General features: G+C 36.4%; 1 protein-coding gene across 2 annotated transcripts in view; it reads left to right on the top strand.

Moving 5' to 3' along the window:
• The window catches only part of CBFB (core-binding factor subunit beta), a 56125-nt gene extending 42307 nt beyond the window's left edge, over positions 1-13818 (top strand). For both annotated transcript variants that reach the window (XM_045818977.1, XM_045818978.1), the window contains exon 6: positions 11547-13818. In XM_045818977.1, the coding sequence (XP_045674933.1) occupies positions 11547-11615 (69 nt within the window). In that variant the 3' untranslated portion in view covers positions 11616-13818. The remainder of the gene's footprint in view (positions 1-11546) is intronic.
• The last annotated feature ends 2676 nt before the right edge of the window (positions 13819-16494 follow it).

Genomic DNA, 16494 nt, shown 5'->3' with positions numbered 1-16494 from the left:
GTACTTTGTGGCTTTGTGTTAATTAAATGTAATTGCTATAAAGAAACTTGATTTTAAGGTTGTACATGAATTTTTCGTTTATTAGTCCTTATAAAAATCATTTAGCATGATATATATTTCTCTTAATTCATTGATCCAAATATTTTATCTATTGTTTCTTAATTATTTTTTCAGATTATTTGCTTAAAAATACCTTATTATCATAGAATATGTATTTTTAGAACATTATTAAAACTCTTTGGTCCCTGGCTGGTGTGGCTCAGTGGATTGACTGCTGACATTTTTTTTAATGGTTAAGATGGTAATTTTGATGTTATGTATATTTTACCACATTAAAAAAATTTAAGTTGGTATCATAATACAAGAAATGTGTGGATTTTGCATGCACAACATTTTGTGTACAGTGTTATCTAAATTAATATTAAAGAGAGAGAGAGAGAGAGAGTGTGTGTGTGTGTGTGTGTGTGTGTCTATACACACAAAGACTGGTTAAGAGACCAGACTCTAGAGCCAGACTGCAAGGTCTGAATCTAGCTCTGCCATTTACTTTTGTCATCTCAGAAAGGTATTTCACCTTTCTGTGACCGAGTTTCCTCATCTGTAAAAGAGGGCTAAAAATCATGCCTACCTCATGCAGTCATTGTGAGGATTGAATGAGTAAATACATATGAAAGCACTTTTAGAGTATGTGGCATTGACTAGGTGTCAATGGCTATTACTGATGTTATTTCATATATTTTTTCTACTACATTATAATTTTTCTAGAATAAAGGAAAAACTCAAGCCTACTCAGTGGTTAATGTATGAAATAGTGAACTCCCCCCCCCTTTTTTTTTAAAGAGATGAAGGGACGGAGGGAGAGGAACATTGATGATATGTGAGAAAGACATTAATTGGTCGCATGATTGATACTCCCCTTTGTCAATCAGTAAATATCCACATACGCTGATGGCAGCTGTGATGATGTTCCCAAGAATACTTAATTAGCTTAGTAGAGACAGGAAGAATATAATGCAATACATTTGTTTTCTTTGAGGCTTTTACAATATTTGTGATTGAACTTCCCACAACATTTTCTTTCAGAATGCTCATTATCTGTAATAGTAGGAAGTTTTTAAATGTATAATACGCATTTGTTATACTTTTGAACATTTGTGCTCATGTCGTTTGTCTCCTCGCCAAGAGTGTACTTTTATAAATGTACTTGATAAATGTACTATCCATTTATCAAGGCCCAGCTTAAATGTTATCTGTCAATCCCTTCTGTTTTCTTTATCATAATTAGCTCTTCCACTTTGTAGTTTCCAGAGCACTTCATACTTCTTTTATTGTATGTACTGGACAGTATGTTGGAACAATTATAAATGTGTCTGTTTTCCCCCACTCTGTTGTGATCCCCAGTGAGATGGGGACCCGGATTTTTTAATCTACACACTACCCGTCACAGTGCTTTGTATGTTATGTTTACTTGTCAAATGGAAATGGTCAAAAAAAGCTCCTTTCCTCCCTATCTGAAAGTTAGAGTTAAAGGATAGCCTATAGGTTAAAGTAGAAAAATACATGTTAGTGGTCTCTGGAGAGATTTAACATGTTTCTAATTAATTGGTTTATATTAATTATGTTGTTTATTAAGTAATGAACCCAACTGTGTTGTGCTGGACTCTGCATTAGGGACAAGGAAATAGACATGCAAATGCATGGTTTCTGTCCTTGAGCAGCTCTCAGTCTTGAGGGAAAAGAGATGTATAAACAGATAACTGCAGTCTTGTTTTAGCAGCAGCCATACACAATGGAGCAGGGGAAGAGTGGCATTGTGGAGGATGGAACACTCACATCTGCCTCTGTTGGGTGGTTTACAGGAGAAACACTTGCAGGGAGTTTGAAGGATGACTTGAAGTTTGTTAGCTGGACAAACTAGAGAGAACATTGTGTAGAAGGAACAGTATATGCTGGGGAGCGAAGGAGTAAGAGATCTTGTCATGTCAGAGGACATGATCGTTTTGTCTTTCTGGGACAAGCTAACATGGCCTTAAATGAATATAAGAATTATTTTATAAAAAGTCCTTCAGCTACATTATATTTGAAGCATAACTATTTAACAGTTAATGGAACGATTATTTAGGAAGTTGTATATATTTTGCTTTAAATAAAATTCTAGATTGAGACTGAATTATCTTTCTAAAATGTTAGTTTGAGTGTTCTTATTTATAATGTTACTTGAGAAAAAACATTTTGGTGTGTGAGTTTATATGTGTGTGTTTATGTTTGTATATGAACAAAAATATAGTCTGTTGATGGAGGTGTCAAATAACTTATTGCACAGACAGATTGTTTCCAGTTGGGTGTATGTCAGGGATTTGAGAGTGTGGGCTTCATAGACAGGCCTAGTTGAGGTTCCTGCTCCATTACTTGCCAGTCTCTCTTGAGCTGGTTTTCTCATAGATATTGTTGTGAGAGTTAAATAGGAAAACGCTTGTAAAGCACTTGTTGCTTTAGTACATATGGTGCTTGGTCTATGTATGTCTACAGTAAATAGTAGATCTAAAGTACTTTAGCACTAAAATCTCTACCACAGTGACGGTTCCAGTTAATTGAATTACCTGATTGCCAAGAACATCCTTTTAATTCTCTAAAATGTATTAGGGCACTTTCCTTGCATTATGACCTGGAGCATAGAAAAATGGTTAGATTTTCTTCAATGATTTAAGATCCTGTAGTTCTTTATGGCAGTAATTTGAAACATCAGTTCTTGTAGAAAACTAGCATCTAGAAAATTAGACTGGAATTGGACTCCAGAGCTTGTACTGTCAGTCACTTAGGGGAATTAGGGTATGCATGTGTTTTGACATTTTGCTTGTGTATATTTTGCTTCCCTTTTTATTTTTTAGTATATTTTTTCAATTACAGTTTGCATTAATCTGTATTAGTTTCAGGTGTACAGCACAGCAGTTTAGACAGTCACATACTTTGCAAAGTGATCCCCCCAATATTTCAAGTATCCACCTTGCCCCATGCATAGTTATTACAGTTTTATTGACTATATTTCCAATGCTGTAATTTAAATCTCGGTGACTGGTCGGTAACTACCAATTTATGCTTTTGCTTCCCTTTTAAAAAAATCCATAACAAATTCCTTATGTCAGCTTTTTTTTTTTCTTTTAAGATTTTATTTATTTATTTTTTTAGATAGAGGGGGATGGAGAGAGAAGGAGAGAAACATCAATGTGTGGTTGCCTCTTGCACCATCCCCTACTGGGGACCTGGCCCACAAACCAGGCCTGTGCCCTGATTGGGAATTGAACCAGCAACCCTTTGGTTCGCAGGCCGGCCCTCAATCCACTAAGCCACACCAGCCAGGGCTCAGCTTATTTTCTTGCAGTTTACCTCTTTTTTCCTAAAAGGAGAATGTTAAAGAAAAATGTTTTCTCCCTGTAATTAAACGTCTGTAAGAGGCCTTAAGTCACAATTTTATAAAAAATTGTTACCTTACATTCATTTTAACATTCTTATTATAGTCGAAGAAACAGATCTCAAAAAAATTGACTCACTTTCTTTCAAATAGTTGGTTAATGGAAAGAAGAGTGAAGGCTTAAACCAGTTTTCTAACCAAAAAGTCTCCACAAATACAGGCTAGCACTGGGAAATGAATTTCCACACCACCCGTAAAGATGATTAAGCTGAAAAATGAAATCTGCCAGAAGGGGTTAGAAATTGTTTTGCCTGGAAAAGCTGAGGCAGAACATAATATAATGGTTCCAGTGGGTGGTCCTGATAGCCTGGCTAGAGACTGGATCCAAGGAGTGGTGGTAACCCGTGGGTGGCAGTAACCCAACAGTAGATGGTCCTTGGAAGCTTGAGATCCTGGCAGCACAGAGACTTAGGGATGTCCCACACCTGTTTGGATAACCTCTGTGGCGTCTGGTCCTGCCATGCTAAACTTGTAATGGTGGTGTTCATGAGCATTTGGTGTATGTGGAAAGTTGAAGCAGTACTCCAAGTGGTAACAGCCCAAGGGGTTTGATTTTTGTCTGTGTCTTTTAACCTGAAATCACTTAGGAAGGTCATTGGGTATATTTTTATTTCACCATCTATAAAATTTAGAAAGTTTCAATCCATCATCCTTGGTAGGGTTTAATATTGTCTTTTTCACAATTTTTCTTTTTTTTTCTTTTTAAAAAATATTAATGACCTCTTTTAAATTAAAGATTTTATTTATTTTTAGAGAGGAGGGAAGGGAAGGGAAGGAGAGAGAGAGGGAGAGAAACACTGATGTGGGAGAGATTCATGGATCGGTTGGTTGCCTCTCACCAGCCCCCCACCCCCGAACCAGGCATGTGCCCTGACTGGGAGTCAAACAGGCGACCTTTCCATTTTCATGCTGGCACTTGATCCACTGAGCCACACCAGCAGGGCTCTTTTCTTCTTTAAAAAAAATATTTTATTTATTTATTTTTAGAGAGGGGAAGGGAGGGAGAAAGAGAGGGAGAGAAACACCGACCAGTTGCCTTCGGTGCACACCCCAAAGTGGACCAAACCTACAACCCAGGCATGTGCCCTGCCCAGGAGTCCAACCAGCGACCTTTTGCTTTGTGGAACAACGTCCAACCAACCACACCAGTCAGGGCCTCTTTTTCTGATTTTTCTGCAAAAAGATATTTTAGTACTCTGGCACTTTCTTTACTTTTCACAGTAATGGCAGGCTATCATTAATTTGGCAAATGAAAAACCATAGTGAAATGAAGAAACACTTTATTTTAGTAACCTTGTCCAAGTTACTGTTAAATCTTTGTTATATAAAAAGAAATTGATATGCAGAAAGGTACAGAACACTGTGTATAATACCTTACTACCCTGTGGTTATTTTTGAAAGGAATACATACACGTATTTGTTGGAATGTGCATAGCCTCTCTGGTAGGAATTGTTAAGAAACTGGAATTGGAAACTATGGAGGGGAAACTGGTATTTGGGGGCCATGTGGGAGGATGATTACTTTTCACTGTTTATCTTTTGTACCTTTTGAATTTTATGTCATGTGTGTCTATTACCTGTTTAGAAAAGAAATAAAATTTGTTTTTAGTGTTAACACAGAATGATGAGAATAGAAGATTCTAGGACTTGGGTTCTGTATTCTCTGGCATATAAGTTGCTTTAAAAAATATAAAATTTGCCCTGACGGGTGTGACTCAGTTGGCTGGGCATCGTTCCACAAAGTGAAGGGTTGCCTGTTTGATTCCAGTCAGGGCACGGGCCTGGGTTGCAGCTTCAGTCCCCGTGAGTGCAAGAGGCAACCAATATTTCTATTCCTCACTTTCTCCCTCCCTTCCCTTCTCTCTAAAAATAAATAAATAAAATCTTTAAATAAATAAATAAAAATTTAAAATCTGAAATCCTTTCTCTGCTTGAAACTTCACACAGAACCCCAATATAAATAGATGTAGAGGTACGGCTCTGAGTGAAGCGGGTAGAGATTATTCTGGCCTCCCCCTCGAGTCCCTGTGGTGTTTTGGGGGAACCCAGTAGCTGAAAGCATTTAACTTGAGAACCTTTGATGTAGAAGAATGAACATGAGGTTTGTAATAGATTTCCCTGGTGGTAAATCCTAATGCCACTACTTGTTGCCATGTGACTTTGGGAAAGTCACTTACTCTCTTGAGCTTCATCTGTCAAACGGGCTGACACCCTCCTGGGTTGCTCCCTGGCTCAGTATCTGACATTTCACATTGGGGCTCGGTGCAAGCTGTTTTCTTCACCTCCTCATTCTGTGCACCTTTGCTCACAACATACCTGGAGTGGCAGTAAAGGTGGGTGTATCCTGACTTCAGATGGTATTTTGCTAAGCCACTTAAATTCTGGTTTTGTTTGCTTGTTTATTTTTTAACAATAAAGGGTTTTGAGTTTTTCTTGGTGCTTTGGAAGTAATGATAGTAATTACCTGGGGGTGAATAGTGACTGGGAAAAGGTACAAGGAGAACTTCCCAAATTTTGGTAATATTTCTTGATCTGGTTGCTACAACATGGGTATGTTCGCTTAGCGAAAACTCATCAAGGTACATATTTGATTTGTGTACTCTTTCTGTATTTTAATAAAAAGTAGACTTTAAAAAAGAATAATTAAATTTCTTCTATAAAATTAAATTTCTTCCTCATTAATCCTTTTCCATTGCTCATTCTTAGTCTGAGTTCATAGTTCATTATCCTGGTTCACTCTCACCTAATGCCTTTAGCCAGCACACGCCTCAGAAAGGCCCTGCCCATTCAGTGTCTGTTGCCACATAGAAGTAGCCCCGATGCTTTTTCTGCCTGAGAATTCTTCCATGATTTGAAAATGTTGACATGTTACCCATGGCAGTTTTCTTTGGGTTACATAGCTCTGTAACTATATATAATTCAAATGCCTTACCTTTGACTTTTTTTGAAGGGAGATTGAAGTTAATAAGGGACAGACTAAAGTATTTTGGGCATAGATAAATTGGAAAGATACTTTGCATCATCAGTTTGAGAGCAGTTTGTACACACTCACTCTGTCCAGAGGCAGCTTTCTCACCTTGATTGGCCTCTTAACCTAAAACTGTGATAGGGCACTGTTTGCTTTTAATTCAGCTGCAAAGTGACAGTGCTGAAGGAGATTTTCTCTATCATTATCTAGAAAATGGTTCCATTGGGTTAGGTTATAAAGCGTTAGCAAATAAATTGCTATCTTTAATGTAACAGAATGGGTAAATAATTATTGTTTATTCTACTTTAGAGAGTTTTAATGCAATGCAACAAATCATAGGAGAATTTTATGTGGAAACTATTTGGAAATAAAAACAGGCAAAAGGCTTTATGTGGTTTTTGTATTTGTATTTTGTATGTTTTTGGAGCCTTCTATTCTGTGTGGTCCAAGAAAAAAATCCTAACCTTATTTATTTTAAATAACCACAGCCTTCAGTTTTCAAGTCAGTTAACTCTCATATTGTGTAAAGACAAATTAACTGAAGAATCTGTCTATACTGGGCCTTTCTGAGGTGTGTGTTGGCTAAAGGCATTAGGTGAGAGTGAACCGGGAATATGAACTACGGATTCAGACTAAGGATGAGAGTCAGGAGAGGACTAATGAGGAAGAGGATGCTAAGTCTGTTCTCTCTCACACTGAGAGAGAGCGCGGGCGAGAGTCTTAATTTGCTGTCTATTATAGGAAACATACACTTTATTAAAATGTATTTTGTTTTAACCATGTTTTAGTTTATAAAACTTACTCTTAACTACAGGATGCAATTTTTTCTAACATTTGAGAAATTTATATAGATAAATTGGAAAGTGCTAAGCAGCTTTGTTGTTAATGACAATAGCATGAGTACTGATTATGTGCCATGTGTGAGAAATGATGACATGACTGGATACACAACGATATTCCTTTACACTTGACTCTTAAATGATCAAGGGGTATCTTCACTTTGAGGAACCGAGGCTGAGAGAGAATGAAGAGCTTTACCTTTAGCTAAGGTGGTAGAGCCATCCCCATCCAAGTCCAGTAATGTACACTATTTTCCCTATCTTTTATTTTTAAGTACCACTTTATATTTTAAGTATTTGTGAAGTGATATACTTTTATAAGAATTATATTTTTGACATCCCTGTTAGACTGACTTTTGTAGTCTCTTTATTTGATGGGTATTTATAATTATCTGCCAACTTGAGTTTTTTTTACCTTTTTAATAATGAATCTGGGGAAAGTACATTCTTTTCTTTCATATTGGAACCTAAAATTTCTGCTTTCTTCTCCATCCTTAGAAATGGGGAGAAATAGCAGTGGAGGCTAATTAACAGTAATGCTAATTGTGTATTAAAAGTTCATCTTTTCCTGAGGTCTCACTGCCACCAGCTAACTGTGTAATCTTAATGGAATCACTTAACCTTCTTGGGCTCTCAGTCTAATCATCTGTAAAATGAGAGTTGAACCAGATCTCTGAAGTACTGTGATGCTCTAAAATTGTATAAATCTGTGTTCTTTTAGCCAAATGTCAAACATAAAACCATTAGAAAGTATCTGGACATGGTATACATTCAATAATTTGTGGCTATTTTGAACTACCACGACGATCTGTCATGAAGAATATTCATGCTACCCTGACCGGTGTAGTTCAGTTGGTTGGGCATCACTGCACAAGACGAAGGGTTGCCCGTTCGATGCCTGGTCAGGGCACATGTGTAGGTTGCAGGTTTGGTCCCAGGTCAGAGCACCTACGAGAAGCAAATGATTGATGTTTCTCATATCAATGTTTCTCTCCCTCTCTTTCTTCCTCCCTTCCCTTCTCTCTAAAAATAAAATCTTTAAAAAAATGTTCATGCCAATTTGATGATCTTGACAATAAAGAATGGAAGTTAACCAAGAAATTTTACTCTTTTTAATTTGGTTGTTGCTACTCTTGGCTACTTCTGCATAGTCCTGACCAGTAGGGAAAACTCCTAACACCTGATGACTTTTTGTCTCTTGTCATTTTTTTTAGATGGGAAGGGAGAGAGAAAGAAAGAGAAAAACATTGATGTGAGAGAAACATTGATCAATTGTCTTTTATACATGCCTCAACTGGCAACTAAACCTGCAGCCCAGGGGAAAATTGAACCAGCAATCTTCACTTTGCAGGGTGATGCCCAACCAACTGACCCACACCAGCCAGGGCCATCTCTTCATTTTAAATTCATGCCATGGTTGACTCCTGGAAATTGTATTTGCCTTGTTTCTTGGTCATATATTAAAAGAAAGAAAACTGGAACAACTGGTAGAAAGCGATCTGTACTAAAATCTACACTAATTCTTTATAAATATTAAAGATGTAATTGTATTCTAAAAAGGCTCGTGGGTATCTGCTTTCTATTAAAACCCTGTTCTGAAAAACTGTTAATAAATAGTTAGAACCAAGGGTCTATGTGTATTGACTAGGGAGAAAGAAACTAGAAATTATGGACTTTGTGCTTTTAGAATAATTGAGTTCAGAGTTTCTTCACCATCATCCAGTTAGGGTTATTACCCACAAAAGAATTCCTCCTGAAACATCCATCCTCCATTAGAAAACTGCTGCAGTAGAAAGCATTGCTTCTTGAGACAGCTCATCCATTTGTTGAATTTCAGTCCTGTGGAAGCTATTTCGCTGAACCTAAACATGTTTCTGTATTTGTCTCCTTCATGTGAGCGCCCATACATCTTCCTTTCTAGCATTCAGTTTCCTCCCAGTATGCCAGATCTCTCATCCTTTCCTCTTCTGCTCTCACTGATACTCCGTCAGACTTCTCTTTTTTTTTTTTAAGATTTTTTATTTATTTATTTTTAGAGAAGGAATGGAGGGAGGGAGGGGGGAGAGAGAGAGAGAGAGAGAGAGAGAGAGAGAGAGAGAGAGAGAGAGAGAGAGAGAGAGAGAAACATCAATGTGCGGTTGCTGGGGGTCATGGCCTGCAACCCAGGCATGTGCCCTGATTGAGAATTGAACCTGCGACACTTTGGCTAGCAGCCCGCGCTCAATCCACTGAGCTATGCCGGCCAAGGCTAGACTTCTCTTTTAATTTTCCTATTCTTGACCGTCCTTCACAGTGTCTTCCTCATTCTTTCTTAACAATGTAAATAGAAACTAAAAACACAAGTAAAGAGCAAAAAAACTTTATTCTCTATGCATTTACCAAAAATAGAAACAAACCAACCCATGGCAACCTGTGTACAGATAGCCATGACCAGGGAGAACTTTAGCTGCTGATGGCCGACTGTTCTTTGTACTCTTTTGGAGCCATCCCATTATTAAAATAATTTGAAAATTACTTTTACCTCAAAACAAAAGCTGAAATACCATTTTCACAAAGTATCTTTGGTAGATTTGTAGTGATTTATAAATATGTGATTAGGATTGATTTTTCTCAGTGTTTCTTCATTGCTCAGCCCCTTTTCTCACCTTCATTGACCGAAACCAGATACTCAAGTCATTATCTTTGATTTTGCAGAATTGATCTGTCCCTACACTACTTTGAGCATTGATTCTGTATGGAATATAAATTGTTTTCTTGATCCATACATATACCATAGCTCTTTCAGCCTATAACCAAGTGGCATAAATTTAACCTGAGTAGTTAATTAAAAGGAATGTGCTAAAATTTAGTCATTGTACAGTTTGCTAATAAAAAAATAGTTAAGTTCTGCTAGAGGAATATATAAAAATTTATGAGAAAGATTACTGAAGGTAGTGGTGGGTTTTATTTGATTTATTTAAAGTGAATAAAGCAGTGTCATTTCCATGTAAACAACATAACCCTCTTAAGAAATGATGACATAGCTGGAGCTTCTTACTGAATTTGATCTTACAGTACAAGTGTGACTTGTTGAGATGTTTCTTTGAAGGTCAAGAATGCTCTAACCACTGTTTTAGATATTAAGAATTAAAATCAAGCCCTTGCTGGTATGGCTCAGTGGATTGAGTTTGGCCTACAAACTGAAAGGTGGCCAGTTTGATTCCCAGTCAGGGTACACACCTGGGTTGTGGGCTGGGTCCACAGTTGAGGGCGTGCAAGAGGCAACCAATTGATGTCTCTCTCATACATCAGTGTTTCTCTCCCTTTCTCCCTCCCTTCCCCGCTGTAAAAATAACTAAAATATTTTTTAAATTTTATTTTTAGAGAGGGGAAGGGAAAGAAACATCAGTGTGTGGTACACCAAGGACTCTAATTTTACATTTCTCTTTTTGCTTTTGAGACAATACTTTATCCATAATGATTCTGGATTTTGTTTCTTTTTTTCCTAAGATGTTATTTATTTCTTTTTAGAGAGAGAGAAAGGGAAGGAGAAAGAGAGAGAAACTGCAATTGGTTGCCTCTCATACTCACCCAACTGGGGACCTGGCCCACAACCCAGGCATGTGCCCTAACTGGAAATCGAACTGGTGACCTTTCAGTTTACAGTTCAATGTTCAATCCACTGAGCCACACCAGCCAGGGCTGCATTTTATTTTGTGAGGCGTGGAGATTTTTAGTTCGAGCTCAGGTGGCAGAGAAGGAATTCAGTAAGAAATGAAGTTCACTGTCTTTTTCAACCATTTTTCTTCATCTGTAAAATAGATAAATAATAGCAACTATATTATGGATGGTTGGCAAGGATTAAATTAGTTCATCCTTGGAAAGTGCTTAAAACTGTGCCAAGTGTATAGTTGGTGCTCATAAATGTCTGCTATTACTAAAAGGGAAAGTTTGCTTCTAAGGTGATTGGGTGATATGTTAAAGTTAAACCTTTTAGTCCCAAAACAGTAAATGTATCAATAGATTAATTGTTCTTTTATACATGGTACATATTTCAATTATGTTCTTTGAATACGAGATTTCTATTCTTGTTTGTTTGTTTTTTAAGGAAACTTTAGCCAAATATTTCATACATAATTTAAATAGCTATTTTTCGTCTTACATGTGGAGAGATACTGGCTGAATATACTTTAGTTGCAAACTTTTCTTGTGTGCTATTGTCTTTTGTTTATCTAACACTTTGATTTTCAAACATGTTTTGACCACACACTATGATTTTTTGTCATTTCAGGCAAGAAGACAACAAGACCCTAGTCCTGGTTCCAGTTTAGGTGGTGGTGATGACCTCAAACTCCGTTAATTAGTAGCACAGCAGATGTGCTCCCCAATCTTTACATATACATTGTTTCTAGTCAGCAAAAATAATTGATTAAAAGACCAGAAACTGTGATAACTGGAGGTACTACAGTCTATTTCTTAACCTTAGGCAGTAACAAGACATCACAAACTGCCATGGTTTTGCACTATGATTATACCTGCATTTCTAATTTTGTATGCATGTAGCCAGTAATAATTTTAATTTTTTTCTATGCAAGCTTACCTTGTTGGCATTATTTTAGTGAGTTGAAACTATATACTTGTAAAGCTCTTTTTCCCCTCCATTTTAATTTAAAAGTTCATGTCATTTAAAAACAAGTCAAGAAATTTCAATTTTTATCACAGGTTTTTTTCCCTAATCAGTTTCTCTAATTTTTCTTTTTTTGTGATTTTAGATGTGTTGGTTATACAGCTTCACTTCAGTTAGGCATTCTGGGTTTTTGTTTTGTTTTCCTCCATTTTCTTTTGTGTTATTGTTTGTTTGTTTGTTTTTTGTCTATGGCATCTTAAAACTGCTGATACGTTTGCATTATTTACAAGCTAAAAACCCAGTAGCATAGAGCTGTCTGCCACAGCCTTCTACCAAAGTTTACAGTTGTTAAAGTTGCAGTATCCTTTTAAATGTTGATAATCAGCTCCTTTTCTTTCCTTTTTAAACATAAAAGTTTTAAATTGGCATTAAGTCTAATCTGCCCTAATCTGTTTGAGATTTTGTTTCATAATCATGAGTTTCTGTGGAGATATTCTCCATAGATAATAATATTCTACTGAAATGCCTAAAGAAGTCACAGGCTGGCTTCTGTTTTATTCAGGGATTTTTTTTTTTAAGTCATTCAGAAAAGGGATACTGGAGCTTCTTCATATATGTAACAGCATATTAAACTGGAGACAGTGATGAATCAGCTACAAGGGTGATAATGTTTTAAAATCATGTTTAAGATATTTGCTTTTATGTGTATTTTATAATGCATGCTTTTGTAAAAACAATGCTGGGTGATAAAAGATTAGTCTTAGAGAGAAAATGTTCATCTGTGCAGATAATACATTTTCTTCCATTAATTATTATGAAAACAAATTCACAGGTTATATATGGTATTTTCCAAAAGGACTATTAATAGAACCTTTTGAGATGAATTAGTATGAGAATATTTTTTAAACAGGCTCACTGTCAAATTGAATGCAACTTTTTTTTTTTTAATACAAGACTGGAAAAAAGTGCTAAGTCATTTGGTACCTCCTTACAATATTTTTCATGGTCACATTCATTAAATGTTACTACATTTCTGAATTTTTGCAAAAATGTATTTTATCATAATAGAATGGCATTATTTTAAAGAGTTTGAAAAACTGACATGGTCAGTTCAGCAAATGAATTGAAGTCTGAATAAGGTCATTGCATTTAAAACATATATATATACTTGATTGATGAGGAAGGTGTGACTTTCATTGTATATAGGTCTTATAACTCATAAACATATCCTGTATCTCAGAATAAAAATGTTTGTTATATATTTGAAGTCATGCATGGTAAGGAGTGTGTTTAAATTGTTATAAACAGTAATACATCATAAAAGACCATGCTGATCTTGTGTATCTAAGTACTATAAATGAATTGGTTGCTATTTGGTGTTGTACAGCTCACATGTTTACACACTCAGTGCCCTAACATCCCCTGAGGGAATCACCTTTTAAGTGGTCCTTACAGTGGTGTTTTAAGGTTACTTTCTCACAGAGCTCCTTGGTTTTTGAATTCTGCACTTAAATTTTTTTTAATAACGTGATGATGATGGTACATTTTTCTCTATTGCTTCTAGCTAAGGGCTTTTAGTCCACCAGTAACTACGATCAAATGTTATTAAATGTTAATGTTGCCATTCTGTAAATACTGAATTTTTCCTGTCATTTAGCACAATGCTGCTTCCATTTGTCTTAATGCTGGCATTAAGATCATGAGCCCTTTTTCTCTGATAGTGAAGGCTTTGGAGCTACTTTTATTAAGTTATTGATGCAATTCGATATTTTTCCATAATCTATATTTAAACAGAATTACATCATTGCGTCATCTTTTCTAAATTCATCTCCATTAAAACTTGCCTTAACCTACCAGATTGCTTTTGCCACCATTAGCCATAATGTGTGTTTGTATGTTTAATTTACTTTCACAATAAACTTCTGTGCAGTGAAAACGGGGTCTTGGCTTTTTATTGACATAATCTAAAAATTTCTGTTCTAGTGTTCATTATGACATGAAGATTGATTTTGTTTCTGAACAGCTCTTTCATCCTGCTTTGTAACCTTAAAAAAAAACAAAACAGTGGCATCTAGTGGTTATTTCTCCTAATTCCAAAGAAAACCTGTAATGTAAATATCACAAAGAATCCTAATTTCCCAGTATATGTTATGGTTTTCAAAACATCTGGCTTAATTTACCCACCCATTGAGATATGACTCTAGAGGAGTGCCATCATCTTGCGGTGGGGCGGGGGGAGAATTCCAAGAATTACATATCCAAATTAGTACCATCTTTTAAGCTAGTCATTTTAGCAATATACACTTAACTTGTGTGGTGTTATATCAAACATTCTAAGGACTTTTCTTGGCCTGGAAACAGGTATTTGGATATTCTTATTTTGGGCTGCTTGGGAAAAGTATCTTACTTGATTTACACTTTATTTGGCAATGAGCTTTTTTAAACCATAAGCTATTCTATGAATACTCCATTGCTGCATATCACACTGCCCCCAAACTTAGGAACTTAAAACAATAAACATCATGTTATAGATTCTATGGGTCAGAAATCTGGAAGAAGCTAAGTTCAGTGGTCTGGTCCAAGACTCTCTCAAGGTTAAGATTCAAATTGCCAGCCAAGCCTTATGACTATAAAGTCATCTTAAGGCTTGACTATGACTGAAGGATCCCCTTCCAAGCCCACCCATGGTCATTGACAGGCCTCAACTTCTTGCAGACCATTGGATGAAAGCCCTTGATTCCTTGCTAGGTACTGGGATGGAGACCTCCTTCATGTGAGCGTCTCCACAGGGCAACTCACAGCTTGGCAGCTGCCTTTTCCCAAAACAAGTGATCCGAAGAAGATTGCATGCCCATAATGAAAGCCACAGTCTTTAATAACCTAATCTTGGGTTGCCATATTCTATGTTAGAAGTGAGTCACTTGTTTAGGCCCACGCTCAAAGGGTGGAATATTAAACTTCACCTCTCAAAGGGAGGGATGTCAGAGTTTGTGGACATTTTTAGAACCACCACAGTGTCAGCCCTGGCCAGGTTGTTCAGTTAGAGCGTCCTCCCAATACTCCAAGGTTGTATGTAGATTTGATCCCCTCTCGGGGAACAAGCAGGAAGCAACCAATGAATGTGTAAGTAAGTAGAACAAGTTGATGTGTATATCTAAGTGAAAAAAAAATCTTTATTTTTAAAGTTAATTGATTTTTGGAGGGAGAAAGGGAAAGAAACATTGATGTGCCAGAGAAATACAGGGAAGTATTTGGGATCTGCTCTCTCACACCCGCAACAGGGGACTAGGAACCTGGGCCCAGGCCAAAATCCAGGCACCCACCACCACCTGGAATTGAACAAGCTACCTGTGGGTTTGCAGGACAATGCCCAACCCACTAAACCACACTAGCCGGGGAGGGGGGAGGGGAGAATTAAACCACAGCTGTATTACCACATCTATATGTATATACAAGACAACATCAGTGTTTTGATCTTCTAAATGTTTTTTAAAGATAAGCTTTCATTCCTTTGCAGGCAGATTTCAAGGCACGATTCCCCCTAGATAGCATCACTTTCTTGCATTGCCACCCTATATACATACATATATAGCCTTTCAAAAACATTTCAAGGCTAGAAAATTAGAATTGTAGGGTAGGATCATGAGTAAAGGTGGCAGTTCAGTTTAACCATATAGGATAATCAGGCAAGTCACTGTATTAGTCAACTTTAGAATAATCTAAGCAACTTAGAGTTAATGTTTTATTTGCCTTATTCAGGTCAGGAACATTGGGAAATGTGAGTAGATCAGATAGAGGGAAATTTTTTATTAGAGACGATAATCTGTATCCACCATTCCAATATGGTAGCTACCAGCCACATGTGGATATTGAGCATTTGAAATAAGGCTAGTACAACCAAGAAACAGAACTTTTTATTTTTAAAATTTTAAAGCTCGGGCAGTGTTAAATATTTTTCTGTTAAACAAAACTTTGTTTTAAGAGGGCTACATTTTGCTTAAACTTTTGAAAATTTAGTGTCTGGGTTAGAGATGAACTGCTAATGTAAAATACCAAATAGCAAAGATCCAGTACCCCCCAAAAAAGAATGTAGGATATTTTACTAATTACTTATTTTGATTACATATGAATATTTTTATATACTGAGTTAAAATAGTATTTGATAGATTAAATAAAATATATTTAAATTTTATCCTTTTAATGTTGCTACTACCGATTTTTAATTGCATATATTGATTGGCTCACATCAATATTCAGATTTTGAGTGGGCAGAGGACATAGGTCATACAACAAAAGGAAAAATAAAAATATTCAGGCTTACTATTACTGTTTTTTGGGGGTTTTTGTTTTTTTATACTTTGTTTTTTTGTTGTTTGTTAAGATTAAAACAAAGTATGATTACTCTCTAGGATCATTTAGGAGGGGGAATGTATATTCAGTGCCCAAAACAGACATAGTCTCTGACCTCAGAGAACCTACAGTCAGCTCAAAAACTGACCAAAAGCAGTAATAACATTTAAGTTATTGGAAGTACTGGCTGTTACAGGGTACATCTAACATGGTCAGGGTGGTCAAAAAAGGCTGCTTTGAGACATTTGAGCTGAAATCTGAA

The sequence above is a fragment of the Phyllostomus hastatus genome, unplaced genomic scaffold (assembly GCF_019186645.2).
Source record: "Phyllostomus hastatus isolate PE091 unplaced genomic scaffold, TTU_PhHast_1.1 phas_scaffold_345, whole genome shotgun sequence".
NCBI classification, from domain to species: domain Eukaryota; kingdom Metazoa; phylum Chordata; class Mammalia; order Chiroptera; family Phyllostomidae; genus Phyllostomus; species Phyllostomus hastatus.
Note: the sequence above shows the minus strand (reverse complement) of the source record. Positions and strands in the feature narration are given on the sequence as shown.